Source organism: Polypterus senegalus, chromosome 12 (assembly GCF_016835505.1).
Source record: "Polypterus senegalus isolate Bchr_013 chromosome 12, ASM1683550v1, whole genome shotgun sequence".
Taxonomy (NCBI): domain Eukaryota; kingdom Metazoa; phylum Chordata; class Cladistia; order Polypteriformes; family Polypteridae; genus Polypterus; species Polypterus senegalus.
In genome coordinates this window covers 65299110-65321028 of record NC_053165.1, presented here as the reverse complement: position 1 = coordinate 65321028, position 21919 = coordinate 65299110, and the positions used below count along the sequence as shown (strand labels likewise).

General features: G+C 39.9%; 1 protein-coding gene across 1 annotated transcript in view; it reads right to left on the bottom strand.

Annotated features, from left to right (window-relative positions):
* Positions 1 to 21032, bottom strand: part of LOC120540882 (V-type proton ATPase 116 kDa subunit a2-like) — a 36489-nt gene extending 15457 nt beyond the window's left edge. Inside the window, exons 1-7 of the mRNA XM_039772018.1 lie at positions 20553 to 21032; positions 12393 to 12471; positions 8260 to 8357; positions 6749 to 6886; positions 4909 to 5006; positions 2197 to 2323; positions 867 to 949 (exon numbers count right to left, since the gene is read on the bottom strand). Of these exons, the coding sequence (XP_039627952.1) occupies positions 867 to 949; positions 2197 to 2323; positions 4909 to 5006; positions 6749 to 6886; positions 8260 to 8357; positions 12393 to 12471; positions 20553 to 20669 (740 nt within the window). The 5' untranslated portion in view covers positions 20670 to 21032. The remainder of the gene's footprint in view (positions 1 to 866; positions 950 to 2196; positions 2324 to 4908; positions 5007 to 6748; positions 6887 to 8259; positions 8358 to 12392; positions 12472 to 20552) is intronic.
* Between the last annotated feature and the right edge of the window lie 887 nt (positions 21033 to 21919).

Sequence of the window (21919 nt, the reverse complement as noted above, 5' to 3'; positions counted from 1 at the left end):
AACTCCACCATGACAGATTAGCCCCTGTCACAATACAGCGTTTTGAATTCACCATATGGCAAACATTCTTTTTCAACACATGAATAAAGCACAAAAGTTTCATCAGTCTCAGCTCCTCCCCAGCCATTACGTCTACTGTATGGATCCCTGGTACAGGAGAAATCCACTGCTATGCTAACTTTATACCACAAAGGCTTCTTAGTCTCAAACACAGCATAGCAAATTTAGAAATGACTTAATCATGGGTATCCAGTCCAGGTCTTGACATGATTACTAAGCCTTATACGTCTTTTAAACGTTTTAAACTTCTAAATCTTTCAATTTGATTTTATATATGTATACTTAATGCTGTAATACTGAATTCTATTTGAAGTGGGTAGTCGGAATTTCCAAGTTGTTCCTAGTCAGAATTTTCAACTGGAATGTCCCCTTTAAGCACGATTTCCAACTCAGAAACTCAGGGGTAGTCTGTTAAGTCCAAGTTTGTCTGACTTCAGAACATGACATTAATCCAAGCTGCAAACTTTGGTGAAAGCTGTAGTATTTACTGCTTATTAGTACTCATTAAATCAGTTGCACGCACAGTACTGTCCAGTTTCTACCTGTGGAGATGCTGCTACAGTGCTTGGATTTGCAGAATACTGTGTAATGCACGGTTATCAATTGCTGTTTATTCTGATGGCGCAAGCACAACAAAGTTTTTCCAGGAGGCGTTTTCTGAATGTTTTACTGGAACGCAGTCAATTCGAGTGTGTTGACATTCCTAGCTCTGACATCCACCTCACATGGTTAATGGAATGCAGCATTAGTCCAGAGTTGGATTTTAAAAAATGCAAAGAACTGAATGAATCAAATAAGCATCTTACCAATCGCATATCTTCTTCACCTTCTGTCCTATTTGTTCGCCCCAATAAGAAACTAAAAATACAACACTCTTTGTAATTTCCCCCTTGAAACAAAAAAAGGCAAAATAATGTTAAAAATACAACAATATAAGAAAACTTCAGTACTGAAATTATGAACATTAATTTCTTAATCCTACTTATAATAGACAGTTTTTTTTATTTTTAAACAAACTTTATTCAATCAATTAACAAGACAAATATTAAACTTCAATGTATTCACTTGATCTACAAATATGTTTTATAAAGCATACTCCACTCCTAACAATATAAACATATACTGTATATACACATATATACCTACATATAGATAAACTTTACCCCATTCCTCAGATGAATTCCATGAACCACACATCTTATCCCCAGTGTCGGGCATGTGAGCCTGGGGACCACCTTCCAAGCCACGATGATGCAAGCAGTACCACCCAAGGATGACGGGGGTGCTGGCACTAAAACTATCATCTCTTTACCCTGTAGCATCAAAAAGCCGTCCGTGAAGAGCACTTAGCTGCACCCATAATGCCCCAGAAGGCACTGCAGAGATCATCACTGGATGTTTCAAAGGGATTTGCACCCACAACCCAAACAACACCGGTACACAAATAATTAAGCGAGCAGGCATCCTACTGTGGGTCTAAGTGCTGTGTAGCACAAACACTAGTTAAAATAAAAAGAACAAATAATTCTGGTTTGCAGTTACGTATTTTTGCTCTGATGTCATCAGGTCATCAATTCAGGATGGTATGAACACGGCACATTTGAAACTCTGTAACAGTAACACTACATGAAGGTTCAAAAATGATGGTGCTAAACTAAACAACATGTTCCCTTCTCCACAAAGTGAGCAAGTGTAAAGTACATCAATTTTTAAATTCAGGAATATAATAATATATCGTCGAATTACAAATCTGATCAACTTCCCTGAGTTCATATTCCAGAATGACTAAGCTTTAAAAGTGGCACATGGAGATTTTGGTACTCTGTTACAACAATAGCCCACTGTTTTGAATTATAAAGACCCCGAGGTCCATGCACAAAACATAAAAAAAAAAAAAAACTGAACAAATTGACTGCAAAGTGTGTGTTCCTCTCACCTACAAACATTTGTCTAGAAAAGGCAAAGAAAATAATATTAGAGCTGAGAGAAGTACCTGAAAATGGGCACACTTTCGGGACAGCGTGCTAATGTGAATTTACTAATGGTAAACAAACCTTTGTGACAAGCTGATACGATATACTGGACTGCCTCAAATTCCACATGAAAATAAATCAAGGATGAAATGTCAGCACTTACAGTGTCATAGTCTTGAATGTACTCATCAATCTCTGAATAACTAAGAATGGTGTAGCCTTTGCACACTCTCCACAGCATTTTTTCAAAAGCTTCAATTTTTACTCTGTGGATTAAGCCGGACACAAACCTGCAAGTAAAAAAAAAATGATATAATAGTAAAACCAATTCTCTTAAGATTAGGTATGACAATGCTGTAGGACCTAGTGAGCACTGCCCATTCTGGTAGGCTTTAGTGGCACACAAGGCCTGTTAAAACAGCGATGCAGAAATCCAGTTGCACCAAACCTCCACCTACATTTCAGTAAGTGAGTGAATTGCATTTCATACCAGTCTCAGTCCTGGACTACATCTTATAACAAAGGTGTAAATCAGAGTTGAACTGACATCTCTGAAGACTCTTTTGAGACCAGAAGGCACCAAGTGGGCACCCAAGTCTGAACAAAAAGCTATAATTCAATGAGTAACTAACTACTGTGATGGACAAAATAACACACCAATGAGCAGGCACTGGAAGTGACTTTAATCCAATCACCCAAGGTCTCTCCTTCCTTAAAAAATGAGCTAAACTCTCTCTGTGGGGGAAAAAGCTGTGGGCACTCTCCAAAATGACTATCTTGCACTCTCTGAACTCTGAAAGCTGATGAGCTGCTTCCTCTTTGGGGAGCAGAAAGCTAATAGTCTCTTCTCTTTGTGAACATGAAAGCAAATATCTACTCGGCCAAGCCAAGCACTGTGGCACAAACTGAGCTCAGTCTGAGAAGCAGCCATTACTTCAAGAGGGGAATTACTGCATCTATACTTTTGTGACTGAAAGAGTAATGCTTTTTCCTGTGAAGTTGCAGATGACATAGCAAGGAGCCTGAACAAGAGAAACACGGCACACAACAAACCAAGGACCACATCACAAAGAGAAAGAATACACACCAACGCAAGAGAAATCCTCCACTAGAACCTGGACCAACAGCAACAACTCCATACAACATCGTACATCATCCTTAAGATTTGGTATGATAAAACTGCTTATCTGTGCAAAGACAAATTCTGACTCTAACAGTCGGCCTGTTCTGTCTTTTGCATCCTGTCCTATTTATCTATATCTATATATATCTATTTATCTACAAACCGGATTCCAAAAAAGTGGGGACACTAAACAAATTGTGAATAAAAACTGAATGCAATGATGTGGAGATGGCAAATGTCAATATTTTATTTGTAATAGAACATAGATGACAGATCAAACGTTTAATCCGAGTAAATGTATCATTTTAAAGGAAAAATATGTTCATTCAAAATTTCACGGTGTCAACAAATCCCAAAAAAGTTGGGACAAGTAGCAATAAGAGGCTGGAAAAAGTAAATTTGAGCATAACGAAGAGCTGGAAGACCAATAAACACTAATTAGGTCAATTGGCAACATGATTGGGTATAAAAAGAGCTTCTCAGAGTGGCAGTGTCTCTCAGAAGCCAAGATGGGTATAGGATCACCAATTCCCACAATGTTGCGCAGAAAGATAGTGGAGCAATATCAGAAAGGTGTTACCCAGCGAAAAATTGCAAAGACTTTGCATCTATCATCATCAACTGTGCATAACATCATCCGAAGATTGAGAGAATCTGGAACAATCTCTGTGCGTAAGGGTCAAGGCCGTAAAACCATACTGGATGCCCGTGATCTCCGGGCCCTTAAACGACACTGCACCACAAACAGGAATGCTACTGTAAAGAAAATCACAGAATGGGCTCAGGAATACTTCCAGAAACTATTGTCAGTGAACACAATCCACCGTGCCATCCGCCGTTGCCAGCTGAAACTCTACAGTGCAATGAAGAAGCCATTTCTAAGCAAGATCCACAAGCTCAGGCATTGTCACTGGGCCAGGGATCATTTAAAATGGAGTGTGGCAAAATGGAAGACTGTTCTGTGGTCAGACGAGTCACGATTCAAGTTCTTTTGGAAATCTGGGACGCCATGTCATCCGGACCAAAGAGGACAAGGACAACCCAAGTTGTTATCAACGCTCAGTTCAGAAGCCTGCATCTCTGATGGTATGGGGTTGCATGAGTGCGTGTGGCATGGGCAGCTTGCATGTCTGGAAAGGCACCATCAATGCAGAAAAATATATTCAGGTTCTAGAACAACATATGCTCCCATCCAGACGTCATCTCTTTCAGGGAAGACCCTGCATTTTTCAACAAGATAATGCCAGACCACATTCTGCATCAATCACAACATCATGGCTGCGTAGGAGAAGGATGCGGGTACTGAAATGGCCAGTCTGCAGTCCAGATCTTTCACCTATAGAGAACATTTGGCGCATCATAAAGAGGAAGGTGCGACAAAGAAGGCCCAAGACGATTGAACAGTTAGAGACTTTTTTGGAATCTGGTTTGTGTATATATATGTGTGTGTGTGTGTGTGTGTGTAAACAGCTGTCATACTTGTATAAATCTAATCCATTCATAACTTCTATCATCCGGATTAAATTGTTTTATCCTGTTTCTTACAGAGAAAGGAAAGGAAAATAAAGCAGAAGCCTTACCAAATTAACTAATTAAGAGCACTGTCAAAGGCAAAAGTAATAATTAATCAAGACAAATCTCTCTTCTTTTTCCTAAACTGCCTAACTTCTGTCTTTTTTTACTTAAAGATTGGAAATTAGAGGAGATAAATGCTTAACATAATTCGGAGATCTCCAACATTGACATACGCACCCCAGTTTGGCTCCCATCCTCTGCATATTTGAATAGTCCACCAAGTAGTCCTTCTCCAGAGAGGGAAATTCTTCATACTGAAGGTGCGATGGCTCTTGCTATATTTAAAAAAATAAATAAATAAAAAATGTATACATATATTATATACAGTATTATACACTGTATATATATATCATATTTTATGTTTTTATTATAATAATATATTAATGATAGAAAATATAAATAAACACAGCTACATTCAAACAGCTGTAACCAATCACTAAGAGCCAAGTCACAATATAATTGAGCTCTCTGGAGTCTGATCTGCTGTAAACAGAAGTTATGATTTCACAAGTCCAAGCACAATTAATGGCAAGCCGAGCATTATTAGAACAATAGGCCATTGTCAATATAGTATAATGTAAGTGGTTAAACTGGGTGAGAGGGAATGGTTGGGGAGAGATGAGGACTGCTGCCCTTAGGATGTATGTTTGTATTACAGCTTTATTTGAATGAGCCTCTCCATATCAAATGTCATACAAATGATGTTGTTAACAACAAAAACCAGGTGTGATTCTGCACAGACTCAGGGTTGGTATTACCTAACAGCCATTATATTCACCAGGAAGTCAGCCTTTATGGGTCAAATAATAATGAATTAATGACGGACATAAAGGTACACAAAATGTGATGTTGCTCATCTCCCAGGGGCTTTACAGGGCTAATCCCAGCACTACAAAGTAAATCCTAAATTGAACTAGAAGTGCTTTTGAGCTACAGCTTAAAAGAACCACCCTATCACCACTTGGACAGGCCAGGAGTCTGCAAAGGAGCAGTGGCAAAGACTTGCTTGACATTTAAAGAAGAAATGACTGATTGTGGAAGGTCACAAAAGATATGTTTAACAAAACCAAGATCAGTAATTCAAGTAAGCAGATAGTGAAAGGAGGAGTTCACAAAAAAATGGACTTCCATACAGAAGTCAAATTAAAATGTGTAAGGTATAACTCAAGGGCACCAGCTGTTTACAAGTTAGGACAGGATACACCAGTAATGACTGCCAAGATAAACAGGGACATATATGACCTGTGGCTAGAATGTCAATGGACAGAGATGAATGGAGACTTTACTTCGATACTCATTCTCAAATTCTCTCTTGAATTTATCGGCAAAAAGCTACTGCCAACAATGCAGGCTTAATACAACTGAAGAGTTTCAGTCCCATGGCTGGCCTCTCAATGCACTTTACTATGATGGCTAAGTGCAACAGGCTGGTACGCATTTAATTGTTTAAGCACAGATTACACTGCTGATCAACTTAAAATCTCACAGCAACTACATCCTAAGCCAACGACATTTTAAAGATACAAGGCGGCAGTTGGGAACTTGCTCAGAACATGCAACTGTTCATGCTGTCAGGCCTAGCAATACGACAGGGGTTTACTGTCAAAGGCGTCCTCTCATTCTCTGCACACAGTGAGAATACAAGATGGCTTTGGGAGCAGTATCTTCGTGCTTTGAGTGAAAGTGAGCATAAAGAAGATTAACCTCATCTGGAACAGAGGCAACTGTGGGAAACACAGAGTTTATTTCATTGTCCACAGTGAGCGTTAACATTGATTAGCATGTGCAAGTAACAATTTCACTCTACTCTGCACACGTGACAATAATGACCCTACAAATTGTCTGTTTAATTAGTCATATGATATGTCAGATGAATCACAGCTACTCTTGAGTTACCGGCTTTTTAAAAAGCTGTGTATAATTATTAAAACTGGAAATTGGTGATTTCCTCTGGACTATCATGCCCAGGCACTTCTATTCATGGACCCTCAAGCGATTAGCTTTTGCAGACTTTTACCTCAGCAGTCCTCTGGATGAAGTTCTTCGTGATTCTAAGCATGTGAGTGTACTCTGTCAGCTCCAACAGATTCTTCTGCAGTTTCTCCTTGTTCTTGGTTACCTCTTTTATCTCAACTTCAAGCTTTTGCAGTTGCTCCTAAAATGTGAGCATAAACAAACAACTCTTTGTATTTTTGTCCCGAGTTCAGGCATTTTCTTTTTTTTTTTTGGCAAAACCAAATACATTCCTTTTTAAAGAAGAGCACAAAGTCCACTGTGTAGATAATTGTCAGTATTGCTAGGGTCAGAATTGACAGGGATGTGTCAGATGCCCCTAAAAATCACCATCTTCATTCATTCAGACATTCTCAGGTCAAGGCACATTTTAGGTTACATTTAGAAAAGGCCCATAAAGCTGTAAATACTGTCTCTCTTGGAAAAAGTAAAATCAAAATCTTAGGAGTTCAAACATCTGCTGTTTTTTCTTAGACATGTGACATGATTTTCTCTACTAATACTTAAAGCTGAGTGACTCCAAACCGGCCTCGTTTGTGTGTCTTGTGAAAAGCAGATACACAGTAGTTGGTTAATGATAAATCAATGGATGATGTCTACTTTGAATTATAAATGTACAATTTAACATAAAGCCTTCTAAAACTGCTCCCTCCCTTGATTTCTATTTGCAGCATGTGTTTGTCTTTTTATATACTGAATAAATGAATAGTAATAAACAGTGTTAAAAATGTGTGCATGTCACATCATTCCGCTGTAAGAAGTTCTCAGACACCCTAATAATCCATGGACACAGAAGCACCAGAGAAAGGGTACTTTCGGCGAGAGCTTCGAAGGAAATCTTAACTCCATTCTTTGAAGAAAAGGTAAGCAGTTTGTTTCAAAATCTATTTCACATAACAGTTGCCACAGGGTATATAAACAGCACTGGTGTACTATACTTGTCTCCCTTTTCTTTGCCATCACAGGCCATTGTGCTATAATGAAGTATGCTGCTCTTTTCTCTCTAATGACAAACATGGTCTCTACTGTATGATCCTACTTTGTGCTGTTAAATGCTGCAAGGAGGGCCCCTCCAGACCCCACAGACGTTGATCTCATCAAACAGTGCCATTCCACAACTCACAGAAACCCCCAAATTTAAAGAACAAAAAGAGATCTGATAGGCCACAATGGATTGATTTCTTAAAGTGTGAGTTTAACTCATCCCCTGTGTAAGATACCAAAGTATAAAGGGAGGTCCACTGTGCCTGACACACCTGCCATTGAACAGCAAGGCATCTTAAGTGCTGAGCAGACAGCTGGTTTGATTTTAAGGGAGACAAACTAAGCATGAGAGAGACAGGCTAATGTGTGACACTGGTCAAGTCGGGATCAAAGACTATGCTTTGGGTATTTCTAAGAAATCAGTTTCACAGAATTGCTTTTTAAAACTGCCATTAAGAAATTGAGATGTCAATAACATCATTAGAAAACAGCAACATTACAGAAACAGCTTAAATTAAAAGACTAACTCACCATAATCAGCAGCACGTTTTTAGGAACCGGGGCCACAGGGGTAACATCTTCAGCTGGAAGTAGGATGTCTGCTTTCTTAATTTCCCTCAGCAAATAACCTGTGAGGATCAAATAAACAGTGTCAAAAGTCGGCTTTCAAGAGCACTACACTCAGTATTTAGCTGCTTCTAAGCACAAATGGACTTCTTAATCTGCTTTCGCAGGGGGCTATTTGTCCCACAATCTGCAAAATATGGTAAACTTTGAACCATCTACTTGCTTATTTCTGGATTAATCAATAAAACATTAATCAAAAATGGCCAAACGCTTTGTCTAAATGTACCCATTAATATTTTAATACGTCGCAGGCACGGCTCGTCTGAATGTGGAAAGAATATGGAACAAGATTAAAAGTAAAATGGAAAGCACTCAGAACTGGCCTTCCTCCATTAACATAGAATGTTCAATCGGTCTGAAATATGTTGGATGAACTTTTCCACGTCATGGCAAGGTGAGGTACCGTGACATTTGTTTCTTGCAGAGAACCAGCTCTTATTTTAGACGTTATTTTAATGCTGGACATTTTTTTCACTTGATACAATCAGACAGAGTGGTCTGGAAATGAGTGAATTTGAGCACATGACAAATAAAACTAAAAGGTGTTATCTAGTCATTGACATACTGACTGAATCTGTCCAGGATTCGGCCTAGGGAGATAATTTACATCATCCTGATTAATGTGGGTTGACACGGGAACAGAAGTGTTGTGGCTGTGTGAGGTATGACATGAGATCCAAAATAAACGTTTTATAAATTAGTCAACTATAACAGAAGTAGTGATGGGTAGAGCAAACAAGCAAAAATACAAGACTGCAGTGCCATATTAAGCAATGGGTCAGGTCTGGGGTAGAGCGCCATCCTGGGCTGAACATACATCTAAACGAGGCGCCTCAAATGTATAGTCCTCTGACCAGAAGGGGTGGACTCAGCTGCCCTCATTGGGTGTCTTCTTGGTGCGGAGTGAACAGAAAGAAATGATACTGCCCCCTCTTACCCTGGGGTGGTATTGCTTACTTTGGATGAGCCCAGAAGGTGCTCCTCAGATGTCCATGTGTGACATTGAACTAATACTCTAATGATTGAACCATTCCGACCCTGGTCAAGTGCTGACTTGACCAGAAGGGCGTTGGAATAAACAAACTTCAACTAATACGTTGGATTTGCGTTCAATGTCAAGGCCTTTAAACCTACAGTACAACCAAGCAGATCTGACGGCATTCCACCTACAAGTTTGGGGTTGTGAGCAGGAGCTCTCTTATTCAAAAATTCTTATGTGTTTTTGGGGGGTTGTTTGTTTGTTCTAATATTTATTTACATGATAATACTTATTCATTTACATATATTGTTTTTTCTTGAGCTTCTGTAAATAAGTCACAGGAGATTCAGCTGAAGCTTTATAACACACTGGTGAGGCCTCATCGGGTGTTCTGTGTGCAGTTTTTGTCTCCAGTCTATAAAAAGGACATAGCAGCACTAGAAAAGGTCCAGAGAAGAGCGATGTGGCTGATTAAGGGCTACAGAGGATGAGTTATGAAGACTAAAAGCACAGAGCATTCACAGTTTAAACAAAAGAAGATTAAGAGGTGACATGACTGAAGTGTTTAAAATTATGCTTAAAATTATGACAGGAATTAGTCTAGTAAATCAGACTGCCATTTTAAAATGACTTCATCAAGAACATGAGGACACAGTTGGAAAACTGTTAAGGATTAATTTCTCACAAATATTACAGAGTTTTTCTTCACACAGGGAATCACAGACACATGTAATAAATTAATAAATGACCAAATAATCTGGTAGACAGTAGGACTGTAGGGTCTTCCAAAGCTCAACTTGATGTTATTTTAGAAGAATTAAGTGGATAGAACTGGTGAGCTCTGTTAGGCTGAATGGCCTGTTCTCATCTAGACTGTTCTAATTGTACAACACATTTTACTGCATTAATAATCTGTATAGGACAAATAAAATATTATATACATGTCAAGGTAAAGTAGTGCCCAACAGCAGAGATATGCATCTGTGCACCCCTAAAAACAAACAACAGCAAAGTGTGAAATGCCCTAATCTGACAACATTCTTGTGCTTTAGTGGGGATCTGTGAGATGCCATAAATGCCCGAGGATGCAGACCTCTAAAGCCAAAGCAGCTCATTTGTTACTTTACTAGTATAACAAAAAACATTTTTTGACAGCCCTGAAGTGTAGACTCAATAGTATCACATAACAGCTAAACACAACATGGGTAAAAAGAAAAGCCAGTTCTATGAGTTTTTGTTTTTTTTTTAAACTTGTGCTCAATGGTAATTGCAGTGTTCACAGAATGTGAAAAGATCCAATTTAAAGACTAAATATTAATTGGTCACGGTGCAATTTGGAAAATTTACATTTTTAAAATGAACCTCATAGAGTTTATACTATATACAGTTGTCTTGTAACTCACTAAAGTATTGAACAATTCAGTGTTTATAATATTTACAAAAACAGTTCCTAAAATAAGGGGAAAATAAAAAGTACGATCCTCAGGTTGGCTCCTAAGTTCGGCCTCAGGCGATGACAGACACCTGTTACTGAAAGTGACCCGACTAGTAGTGGGCGGCAGCAGCATTTATCAAGTCAGGTCAAGTTTAGTGTTGTGTATACTCAAATTCTCGCTTTCATGTATCCTCCAAATAGTTGACAATGACACAATACCAACAAACAATCACACAGGAAATAAAAACAAAATAGATACATAGCATGCAACATACATCCAGTATATACTGTACAGACAATACGCTATGCATTTGTATTAAATATACATGTGCACATACATATATATCTATTCACACTGTCTGTTACGATGCAATATTTGAATTCTTACAATTCAGCAACCTTCTAACTTGTGAGTAGAATTTGGCTCTGAATCTACTGGTGTTAGTGCCATTGGTCCTGACTCGTCTGTCGGAAGGGAGGAGTGAGATGGCCGAGTTCTTTAATGATCCAGTTTGCTTTTCTAAGGCAGTGAGTGTTGTGTGCCTCTCCTGAACAGAAGGCAGGTGGGTGCTGGTAATGTCCTGTGTCACCTTCACCACCCTCTGCAGTAAGCTAAGCAGGTGCTGCACCAGGGTGTGCTGTGGTCAGTGTGGAGAGATTTGAGCGTGAACCGATAGATAGATAGATAGATAGATAGATAGATAGATAGATAGATAGATAGATAGATAGATAGATAGATAGATAGATAGATAGATAGATAGATAGATAGATAGATAGATAGATAGATAGATAGATAGATAGATAGATAGATAGATAGATAGATAGATAGATAGATAGATAGATAAAAGGCACTATACAATAAATAGACAGACAGACAGATGTGAAAGGCACTATATAACAGTCTGTCAGATAGATGTAAACTTCTCTCAGACATCTGAGGGAGCCGAGTCTCTGCTGTGCCTCCCTGCCCAGAGGCAGTTCATCAGTGATAGTCACATCAATAAATTTTAATTGCTCACCCTTTCAATAACATCTGCTCTGATGTAAATGTAAATTAATTTAAGCCCATGAGCAGGCTCCTTGGCTTAGCAGACTTTAAAAGTCAGTTAACTCTCCTTGCAATATATTATTTCATATTTATAGCACCATTTTCCAGTTACTTTAACCATTGACTCAGTTTTTATTTTTATAACCTTGTACATCACTACATAAAGTAACCAAGACCACAAAACACACCGTCACATTCATAAAGGTGACTCATGTGGTGGGTTTCATCCATCTGCAGATCCATCCTGGTTTGTACTCTTTTACTGAGCCATTCAAGCATTGCACACTTGCACTCCTGGCACTAACTACTCTCTCCTATTTGGTTTTGTTGCTGAATTGATGCCACCCCGGAATACATAAGTTGGCATTCCTGAACAAAATCTAAACATGATATTCAGGTTGGGAATGCATCCAACAAAATGTGCAAATTCAATTACTAGATAAATTGGTAACAATAATTTCTGCATGGAATTGATAAAGTTTATTTAATCTAATACTAATAATAAAATGGTATTGATGAGTGTCATTCAAGCTTGTTATTTTGAAAGACAGAAAAACAAAATCAGCAGGCCTCACCCAAGATGCGCTCCATCTCTTCACATTTTTTTATTTCCCCAACATACTTCCGTTGAAAAGATGTTACATTGGGATTGAGCTGGAAAAGAAACACAACAAGTGTTAAAACACTCCAACATGAACAAACCACCAGCAGCTGGTTCTCATTGCAGTCCCCAGACCATCACTGCCTTCTTAAAGCAAAGGTGCACCATGCAACAAGTGACTTGACCAGCCTCTTCTAGACATGCTGCCTCATTTAGATATTTGTGGCACAAATAAACTGTGTGAAGCCACCATGTATGTTCACATTGCCTAAATAAAACCAGATAAATTTACCTGACATGCAGGAGTCAAGCAGGATTTTACAAAGTATGGTAACAAATGAAAACTGCACAGGTCCTAACGTTTAAAACTACATATAGCTTGGAATTTTTTTTTTAATCTGCAATCTGTTTAACCTACATCCTAGACGGTGGCCACCTTTTTTTATTTGGATTTCGTCTCTAAAGAGAAAAAAATGGAGATATAATTTATGAAATGTCTCTGTCACCTAACCTGTTTATCCAGCTCAGGCTAACAGGGAGGCACAGTGTCTATTTGGGGTACACACAACACAAGGCAGGAAACAAACTTTCCTCCTGGGGACAAATAAAGTTCTATCTGTCTATCTAATCCTACATGTGGCTCCTGTCCCTGCCAGTCCCCCACGCACAAGCACACTCAGAGTTGTCAATTCACCATACAGACTTTGCTTTATACTGGGCTGATAGTGGTCTCACTGAGCAAACCTGAAGGAAAAGATGGACCAGCAGCCTTCAGACGGTACCTGAGGCTACATCCACACTACTACATTTTCATTTAAAAATGCAGACACTAGTCTCCATTTGTGTCTTTTGTCCACACCATCTTGGCGTTTTTAACCCCTGAAAACAGAAACTTTCAAAAAACGCTCTTCAGAGCCATATGCTTCTGAAAACACCAGCTTAGCACAGCAATTTGGAAGCGCAAAACAGGCAGACTCTAATTGGGCTCTAATTTGGTCGTCGTTATTACGTCACACTTCCCTAAGTGGATCCTGCTCATTTCAACATCTCATTCCCTGACTGGTCACTCTGCACAGAAAAAACCATATTAGAACACAGAGGAACTGCATTCCATGATGCTTGTTGTGTTGCTTATTTTGTCTGAACCAGAAGTTTTTGAAGGCCAACAACCTGGTCAGCTCATGTGCCACTTGCAGCAAACACTGCTCACTGGTGTGTAGACTGGACCATCATCGTGACGTTGTAACAGTACTCAGACGTGATTTTAGAGATGGCAAAACAAGGCCTGCCATCAAAAATGATATCTGAGCGTCTGTCATATGAACACAGAGAAGTGAGAGGGTTTTCTGCGAGAAATGTTAGGAAGTTTTGTGTTGAGCAAATCTTAGGCTGTCGACTCTCTGACACACATTTGGAGACAGAGGTGACAAACTTCAAGGCTGTTGATCGGTGTGTATTGTGAGGAGGACTGTTCACATGTGTCATTAAAAATTGAGCAGAAGTAGTACTGTGTCTGTTTTGTTGCTTTTGATTACACTTTTTAATTATTTGAATCACAAATAAGTCCAGAAAAGTATGTTTAATTTTAAGTTTATGACTGCTATTTGTTACCATAGAAGTAAAATATATTATTTTATTCTTTAATCAAAAATCTAAATCTAAAAATTCCTTTCATTTTCATTTTTGCTTCTAAAATGAAATTTCAAATACCAAAAAGTATGCGGACCTTTCTGCAGTGGGAAAGCACCTACTGAGACCAACCCATACGGTGGGATCACAGGACAAACTCTGGTACTGAATCTCGTGCCTCACAGGTATTGAATTTAAAAAAAAAAAAACTTGGCTCAGTTACTGTCTGCTCTGAATTGACACATTGTCCTCGTGTCTGTGTGCCTGTCTTGACGCTAGCTAGCTAGCTAGATGTTTTATTAATCCCAAGGGGAAATTCACATACTCCAGCAGCAGTATACTGATAAAGAACATTATTAATTAAGAGCAATAAAAAAAAGCAGTACAAGTTAAAAAATGCAAGATGGAGAGTGCAAGGCAAGTATATCAGTCTATAATCTTGTATAATGTTAACGTTTACCCCCCTAGCCCCCTCCCGGATGGAATTGAAGAGTCACATAGTGTCAGGGGAAACGATCTCCTCAGTCTGTCAGTGGAGCAGGACGGTGACCGCAGTCTGTCGCTGAAGCTGCTCCTCTGTCTGGAGATGATCGTGTTCAGTGGATGCAGTGGATTCTCCATGATTGACAGGATTGAGTGGATGCAGTTGCACCATGCGATGGACTGTAACCAGAGTTGACAAATAACTCTTTGATACTGTAACTTGTAAACCTAATTCTGTTTAATTTAGCTAATCAACGACAAATCTTTCAGGCTGGGAACTTAAGTGATTAGAGCAGATGTGCTGTTTGCAGATAATGAAAGACTCTGCCATATTGGGGTCTTAGAGAGCCAAATCCATACATAGCAAATGCCAGTAGCTCAGCTGGTAGTGATCAGTACGTGGTATTGGTCACATAAAGCTTATTGAATATGCGGAAACGTGTGACTATTGTGTGGCATGTCAGGATGCCCCGATGACAGAAGTCCCGTTGGCGCAGATTTGACATCAACTCCATTAGGCCTCTGCTCAGTGACCCCACTGAAGAAGTGAACAATGACTACACTGTTCCAATGGCTTCTCTTCGGCTGTATTTCTTTGTATGATTATACTAAAATGTATAACAGGAGTGAAAGCTGCATTTCAAAGCATATTAAAAATATCCTTTCTCTTCCGTTAATACTTCCGCCATGAGTGTATGTACGGGTTCATGGTATGAGTTGCATTTGAAAAAGAACACATTCCAATGGAGCTTGCAACCCCTGCTGGACACACAGTCCAGCGGCCCATCTAGGGATAACCGGCTCCAGCCCACCCATAACCTGTATAAATAGGTGGCTGCAGTAAACAAGCCTGGAATTCAAAACTAGAAATCATAAAAATACAACACATAGCATCCGCTTAAGCCAGCTTGGCAGGCTGGAGCTTTTCCCAGCAACACTGCACACAAGGCAGGAAAAAACATATTGTAACTGCACTGGGTGATATTTGGTACTCACTAACCTCATTGTTAGGTTTTGTTTTTTGCCATTCATTCATTCAGGGAATGCAAAGAAACCTGACTGCAGTTTTTGTTTTCTAAGTGAAACTAAATCTTGATATATAATATGCTACTGTGGCTGCCCATTTGTCTGTCCAGGATTTTAAGTCACCTGTAGCTTACAAACCGTTTGAACTACTGGCGTGTAATTTAGTACACATATACTACGTGACGTCTACTATCCGCTTTCGGGTAATGATTGACCTCCAAAGGTTATTCCTCTTTTTATTTTATTTTATTGTAGAATCAACTCTCGGCAGCAGCCAGCTTGGGGTGCTGTGCGGCACATGCGTACGGGCATCGTTCTCATCCCTACCACCTTTGCCGTCACTTCCCCTGCCTCTTCATATCTTAAATCATTCTTGAAACAGATTGAAGACTTAAGTGCCAGCATAAATGTAAAATTAAGAAAAACGTACTAAGTAATTGCAACACAAAAACTGACATAATCAGTTTTAACGCGAAAAGATGCTGATGAAAGAAGAGAAGAAGCGGCCGCTAGTTTGGAGAAAAGAAGGGCAGCTCAGGAAGCAGCAGGCACATCAATCTCTGAGCAAATGAATGCTAAACATACAGAGAAAGAGGAGGAAACTAGGAATGGTCAAGTCATGTGGATTCACTGTACGTTATTGTGCAGTGCGCCATTACTGGTATAAAAATAACACACTTTACATAAAACATATGCAGGAAATCCAAACAAAATAATGAGGGCACACCCTGATGCGGGGCTTGCCTGCAGCCTACACAAATTCTTTGCAAATTGCCCCCTGACCCGACTTTGCCGAGCTAACCATGTGACATTGTGCCATGGTGCGCCTCTCATCTCAGTCACGAGGACCTGGTCACGCCAGCATCACAGGAGATTAAAAGAACTTGAGGGGGAAATGCCATGTGCCTCAGCACTTGATGTGCAAAGGCCCGAGCAGAACCTAACAAGCTTTGTGGTCTAAAACATCACAATATAACGAAAACAATGCAGACATTCTAAAAACGTGTTATCTCCTTTGTCAGGCCTACACAGGTTCACTTCACAAGGGTAGCACAGGACCTTTATTCGGGCTGGCAGATTGTTCTTTAGTGATCCCAGTTATATGCAGTGTTAAGTCATGAACATAAAACAGCGTTCACAGCCCCATCTGTGTGACATGGGGCTGGAATACGGAGAGCAGCAATCTTGTTAAAAGGCAAATAAAAAAGGCTGGCTTCAGGAAGGGCATCTGGCCATGAAAACGTCTCCGCGTCCAATAACAACAACATCACAATCAGCGAAACTGTACCACTGCCTGACGACCACTGCAGAGAGACCGAGGAGGCACTTCCACATCCTAAACAAGGACAGTGTCTAGAGCTAGGTGATGCCCTAGTGTTATCTCTCCTACTTCTTACATCATCTATAACATTAATATAATGCTGTCATTGCACATAATGGTATTGATACCCTTCTCATATTGTGGACAGGGCCCTCTATTAAGCCTGGAGCATCCTGCTGGTCCTAACACTCTGCCTCTCCCACAGATCATCAAAGAACCGATTTTCCAGAAATCCCACGCACTTTGGTCTCAAAATATTCTGAACAAAATACCAGGTGCACCCATGTAATCCAGGAGAGACCCTCTACAAGATCAATACTTTCTAAGATACAGCCAATTTTATGAGGGGAGAGGGGTGTCAAATTTGACACAGCTTTATACAGTATTGTCATCAATTTCAAGGGAACTAAACCACCTAGCAGGCTCAAATTTTGCATCCTGGTATCTTAATAGGTAAAGCATGTAACAAAATCAAAATTTCTGGCCCAGATGACAATGCCTGGCAAGACCAGACTTTAAAAGAAATAGGAAAAATAAATAAATCTTTTGCGTCTTTGGCTTTGCCGCGTTTAGGCTTTCAGAAAGCAGACTTCTAACAGATAAGGCCTGCTGAAATTGTTTCCATTTTTGGATACCTACACTGGGCTTTTCAAAAAGTTAGAAACAAACAAGAATCTGCATCAGATTTTGACCAGCAGGCCTCTCAAATGGGGAATAAATCATTTTGGGTCTAATTTTCAAGACCAGCTTAATGCACTCTGGGAATGTCCAGACATTTTTTAAAATGTTTTTTTCCCCTTGTTCTCAAAAAACAAATCTTATTTTTCTTATGTAAATCTTTCATTTTAATTTTCAATTCTAAACATGGGTTAAAGTCAAAATTTGTCACTAATGATAATCACCAAGTTCTTCATCGCTAAATTGGGTATAGGAATAATGGAAAAAGAAGGGACATCAAGTAGAAAACGCAACCAACAGCTGCTTGATGTATCATTAAATACAATACTAGTTATAAATGACATGTGAACATCCTGGTATTGCAGCAGCAGGAATGGGACTCATTTCATTTCTGGTTTGATTGAAGTACAGAGTGTAGGCCATCTTGGTCTTTGAGATCAAGATGGTGCTTTGGCCTCCCGCTGAGGTGCTCTAAGAAGTGCAGTGACACACTAGAATGCAATGGAAAGACCATGCAAGTGAGTTTGGGCACATGAAACATATCAGGATGTCCCATTCCACAAATCACACCAATCCCACACTTCTCATCAGACATGCACCCAACAGGACGCTGGTCTAATACAAGGGATACATCTGATCCATGAGGAGTGTGATGGTGAGAGGGCAGGAGCTCATCACCAGACACCCGGCTGGCTTCTGTACGGGTGTCACAGTGGTATTCTCCAGTAGCAGCTACTCTTTATGGCCATGGAGAAAGAATCGCATTCTCTGTTCAGCAACATCAGGACATCAACATTTGATACGAAAAACAGTTTGACATTTTTGATAACTTACTGATTGGCAGGATCTATTGTAGGAATAAAGTTAGACAGTTTAACATCTGTAGCAGAGTGACGGGCGCTGAGCAGGCTCCTGTCAATCATGGAGAATCCACTGCATCCACTGAACAGGATCATCTCCAGACAGAGGAGCAGCTTCAGCGACAGACTGTTGTCACCGTCCTGCTACAATGACAAACTGAGGAGACCCCACACTATGCGACTCTTCAGTTCCACCCAGGGGGGTAAACATTAACATTACCCAAAGTTATTGTCTGTTTTTACATGCATTTTTATTACTCTTTAATTTAATACTGTTTTTTGTATCAGTATACTACTGCTGGATTATGGGAACTTCCCCTTGGGATTAATAAAGAATCTGTCTATCTATTGATTAAAAACTCAAAGGACTACCATTATTGACACCTATGTTTAGGATGGAAAATAAACATGAAAGATTTTCCTAATAAAATTAAGGTTTGTGTTTTTGAGAAAGAAGGGACAACATAGAATAAAAACTGATCTGCACATTCCCACATGCCATTAGGGTGCTCTGAAAATGAAATGCAAAATTATTTTATGGATTTCAGAGGTTTGCTGTTCAGACCCTGATAAAGTTACTTTTCTGTTTATTGCTTCTTTAGAAAGTCTACATAGTTATCTGAATAAGGACAAAACAAAATCAAAAGTCTGTGTTGGTTACAAATCTGAGTTTCTCAGGCCTAAACAAAGCCAAGCTAAAAAACTCTAATTAAATGTTGGTCAATTTCAAGGGGCTGCTTTGACCATACAGGGTCATCAAGACCAAATATTTGAATTTGTCACACAGTATACCAATAAATGGACCAGCATGCCAAGTCTGAGCTAGCTTGGTTGTTCAGATCTTGAGCTCCGGACTTGAGAAACTTGATGAAGAAATGAGGCCGGATAAAATCGACACCCCCATCCCCTCAGTAAACTGGCTGTTTCATTGAAAGTAATCATCTTACAGCAAACAGATTTTCCAGGGTGTCTTGTGACCAACATGTGTACACCTGGTAATTTTTCCAGACTTTTTGGAGTCGATAGTGTGTGGGCCATTGGTTGATTTAACATGGAATGACCCTTCCCCATTTTGCAGATGAAATGTCCCACCGCAATCTATTTTTCTAACCCTCCCTGGACCTCCTTCTGTAAACCACCTAACTGACACAAACGTCTCGTCTGCAGCTCACTTCACAGAGGACCGCCATATTTCCCACCAGTCACTTTGAGTTGTAGCATGTTTGAAGCATGTCACGATCTGGTAAATTAAATCCTATAAACAACGAACCTCGTGCCATACTAAGAATCTTATTTAATGCATTTCTTGTAGGACATGTCCATCCAACAACAGCAGTGAAACTGATTTACGGGGCACATCTCTAATGGTAAAACTTAAAAGACCTTACAAAAAGACTTTACATTCTTTGGTCACAGGCACAATGATTTCTCCATTTGTGTTCGTTCACAGGACTCCAAAGACACTTTTCAAAGGAAACCAGAACAGAATTCTCAGCTTGGGATCACACATTTCTCCAAGTCTTAATGTCGGACTGACTTTTAAAAATCACCCTTCACCTTTTCTAATGGTGGCTCATATCTGCCCTCACTTTGTTCTTTACTTACCCTCCCTCTCTTTTTGAGTTGCACAACTGATAAAGGATATACAGCTGAAATGTTGTGTCTTTAACCTTATTTCTTTTTCAACATGAAAATAACCTTTAACCTTTGATATTTACAGAGTTAATAATAATAATAATAAATTGTATGTATATAGCACCTTTCCCATGCTCATGTTGTCTTTTTATATTCTTCTAATTAATTCATATTGATTTGTGTGTGACAAATAAAATTTGATTTGATGGCCTGAAGTGTGCTGCGCTACTTAGATGGCTTGGCATCCCCTCCAGGAGTTAGTGGTCTCTGTCTGCTTGCTAGCCTACGGCATATTCCAAAAGCTGCACAAGCACCAAGCCCAGGACCACTGGTGCTGTATCAGACCATTTCCATGCATACTGCAGCAAGCACCACTCGTGCGCCATCAACTGAATTTCTGCCACTCTGGTGCACTGCTCCATTCCCAAAGTATCTGTTTTGCTGCGTGCCAACACTCAGATCAACGGGTGCCACGGACCTGCGCCCTCCTCCCAGTACTTACATCTCGGAACTCCACCAGGCCGAGCTCGCCCAGCTCGCTGATGCAGTCGTATGCCGAGCCGGACTGTAAGAACAGCTGCGCCAGGCACATCTCTTCACTCCGAAAGACGGAGCCCATCTTGAGACGAGGACCTCCGGGCGACTCTTTCAACCATTCACATAAGACAGGACGACCATAATCCTAGTGTCCAAAGGGTAGGACTAATAAAAGATGAACATGCGGATCTGCAATCTGGTGCAAAGGTGCTCCAGCGCGAACGTCAAGCGGTGCTTTGGTACACCGGGGACGTTACTAAAAAAACACAACAAAAGCGAGTAAAGCGGGAGCTGTTCCACACTTGTCTTAGACCTTTTCCACGGATATTCTCTGTCTGCAACCACTCCACTCTCCGTCTCTAGGGCTGTCTGCGCAGAAGCGCTTCCCACTTCCACGTCACGGAGTCACGCAGTCGGGTGTCGTAGATATCCAGGAAGTGAAGTCTGACAGACCGAACTTGCACAATCCGCGAAGTGGATCGGCAAGTCGGCATAGAGGCGCGGAGAACGTATGCAGCTGATTGGCTGCATAAAGCGTGGACAGAAAGGCGTATCCCAGGCGCCATAGTCTTAACCAATAAAAAAGTAAGTGGGCGGGACAAAAACATTCAACGTGAGGATTGCCCAATGAGTTGTCAATCTAATTACCGGGACGCCAGGATCCATTGAAGCTTTACATCGTAAGGCGCCGGCCGGCACAGTCCAGTTTGGGGTCGCTGCAGACAGGAACGACATTGCGTGTTTTTATTTTAGTTCCGCAGAGCTACAGTTCAAGTAGGTGACGAGCTGCAGTAATTACTGCTGAACGAAAGGTTTTGGAACGATTTTAACTCAAAGAATAATGGTGTCGACAGTGAAGTAATTCAATGAATGCATTTAAAATATGCGTTTAGCTAAATGGTCGTGTTTGTTTATGAAGTATCAAACATTTTCTTTAAAAAAACGTATTTATTTAAATTTCTGTGTATTTGTGTTTGTGTTGTTTATTCAAATACTTGTCATTAATCAGATCTTAGAAAAAAGAAATGATTACTGACAGACACCTTTAGATCTGAAATGACATAAAGTGAAAAACTGTTAAGCAAAATGACGAGTCACATGGAACACGGCGAGTTACCGGGGGTCCAGATAATTAAAAGGGGGTTGTCATTCCATACTTACTCATAAATTGCTAAAAAGGGACAAATTAGGTACTATCTATCTACAGTGTCTGTGATATAGTTCAATGATACATATTTACAGTATATACAAGTATATATATATATATATATATATATATATATATATATATATATACACACACACACACAAGTATATATATTTATATAATAT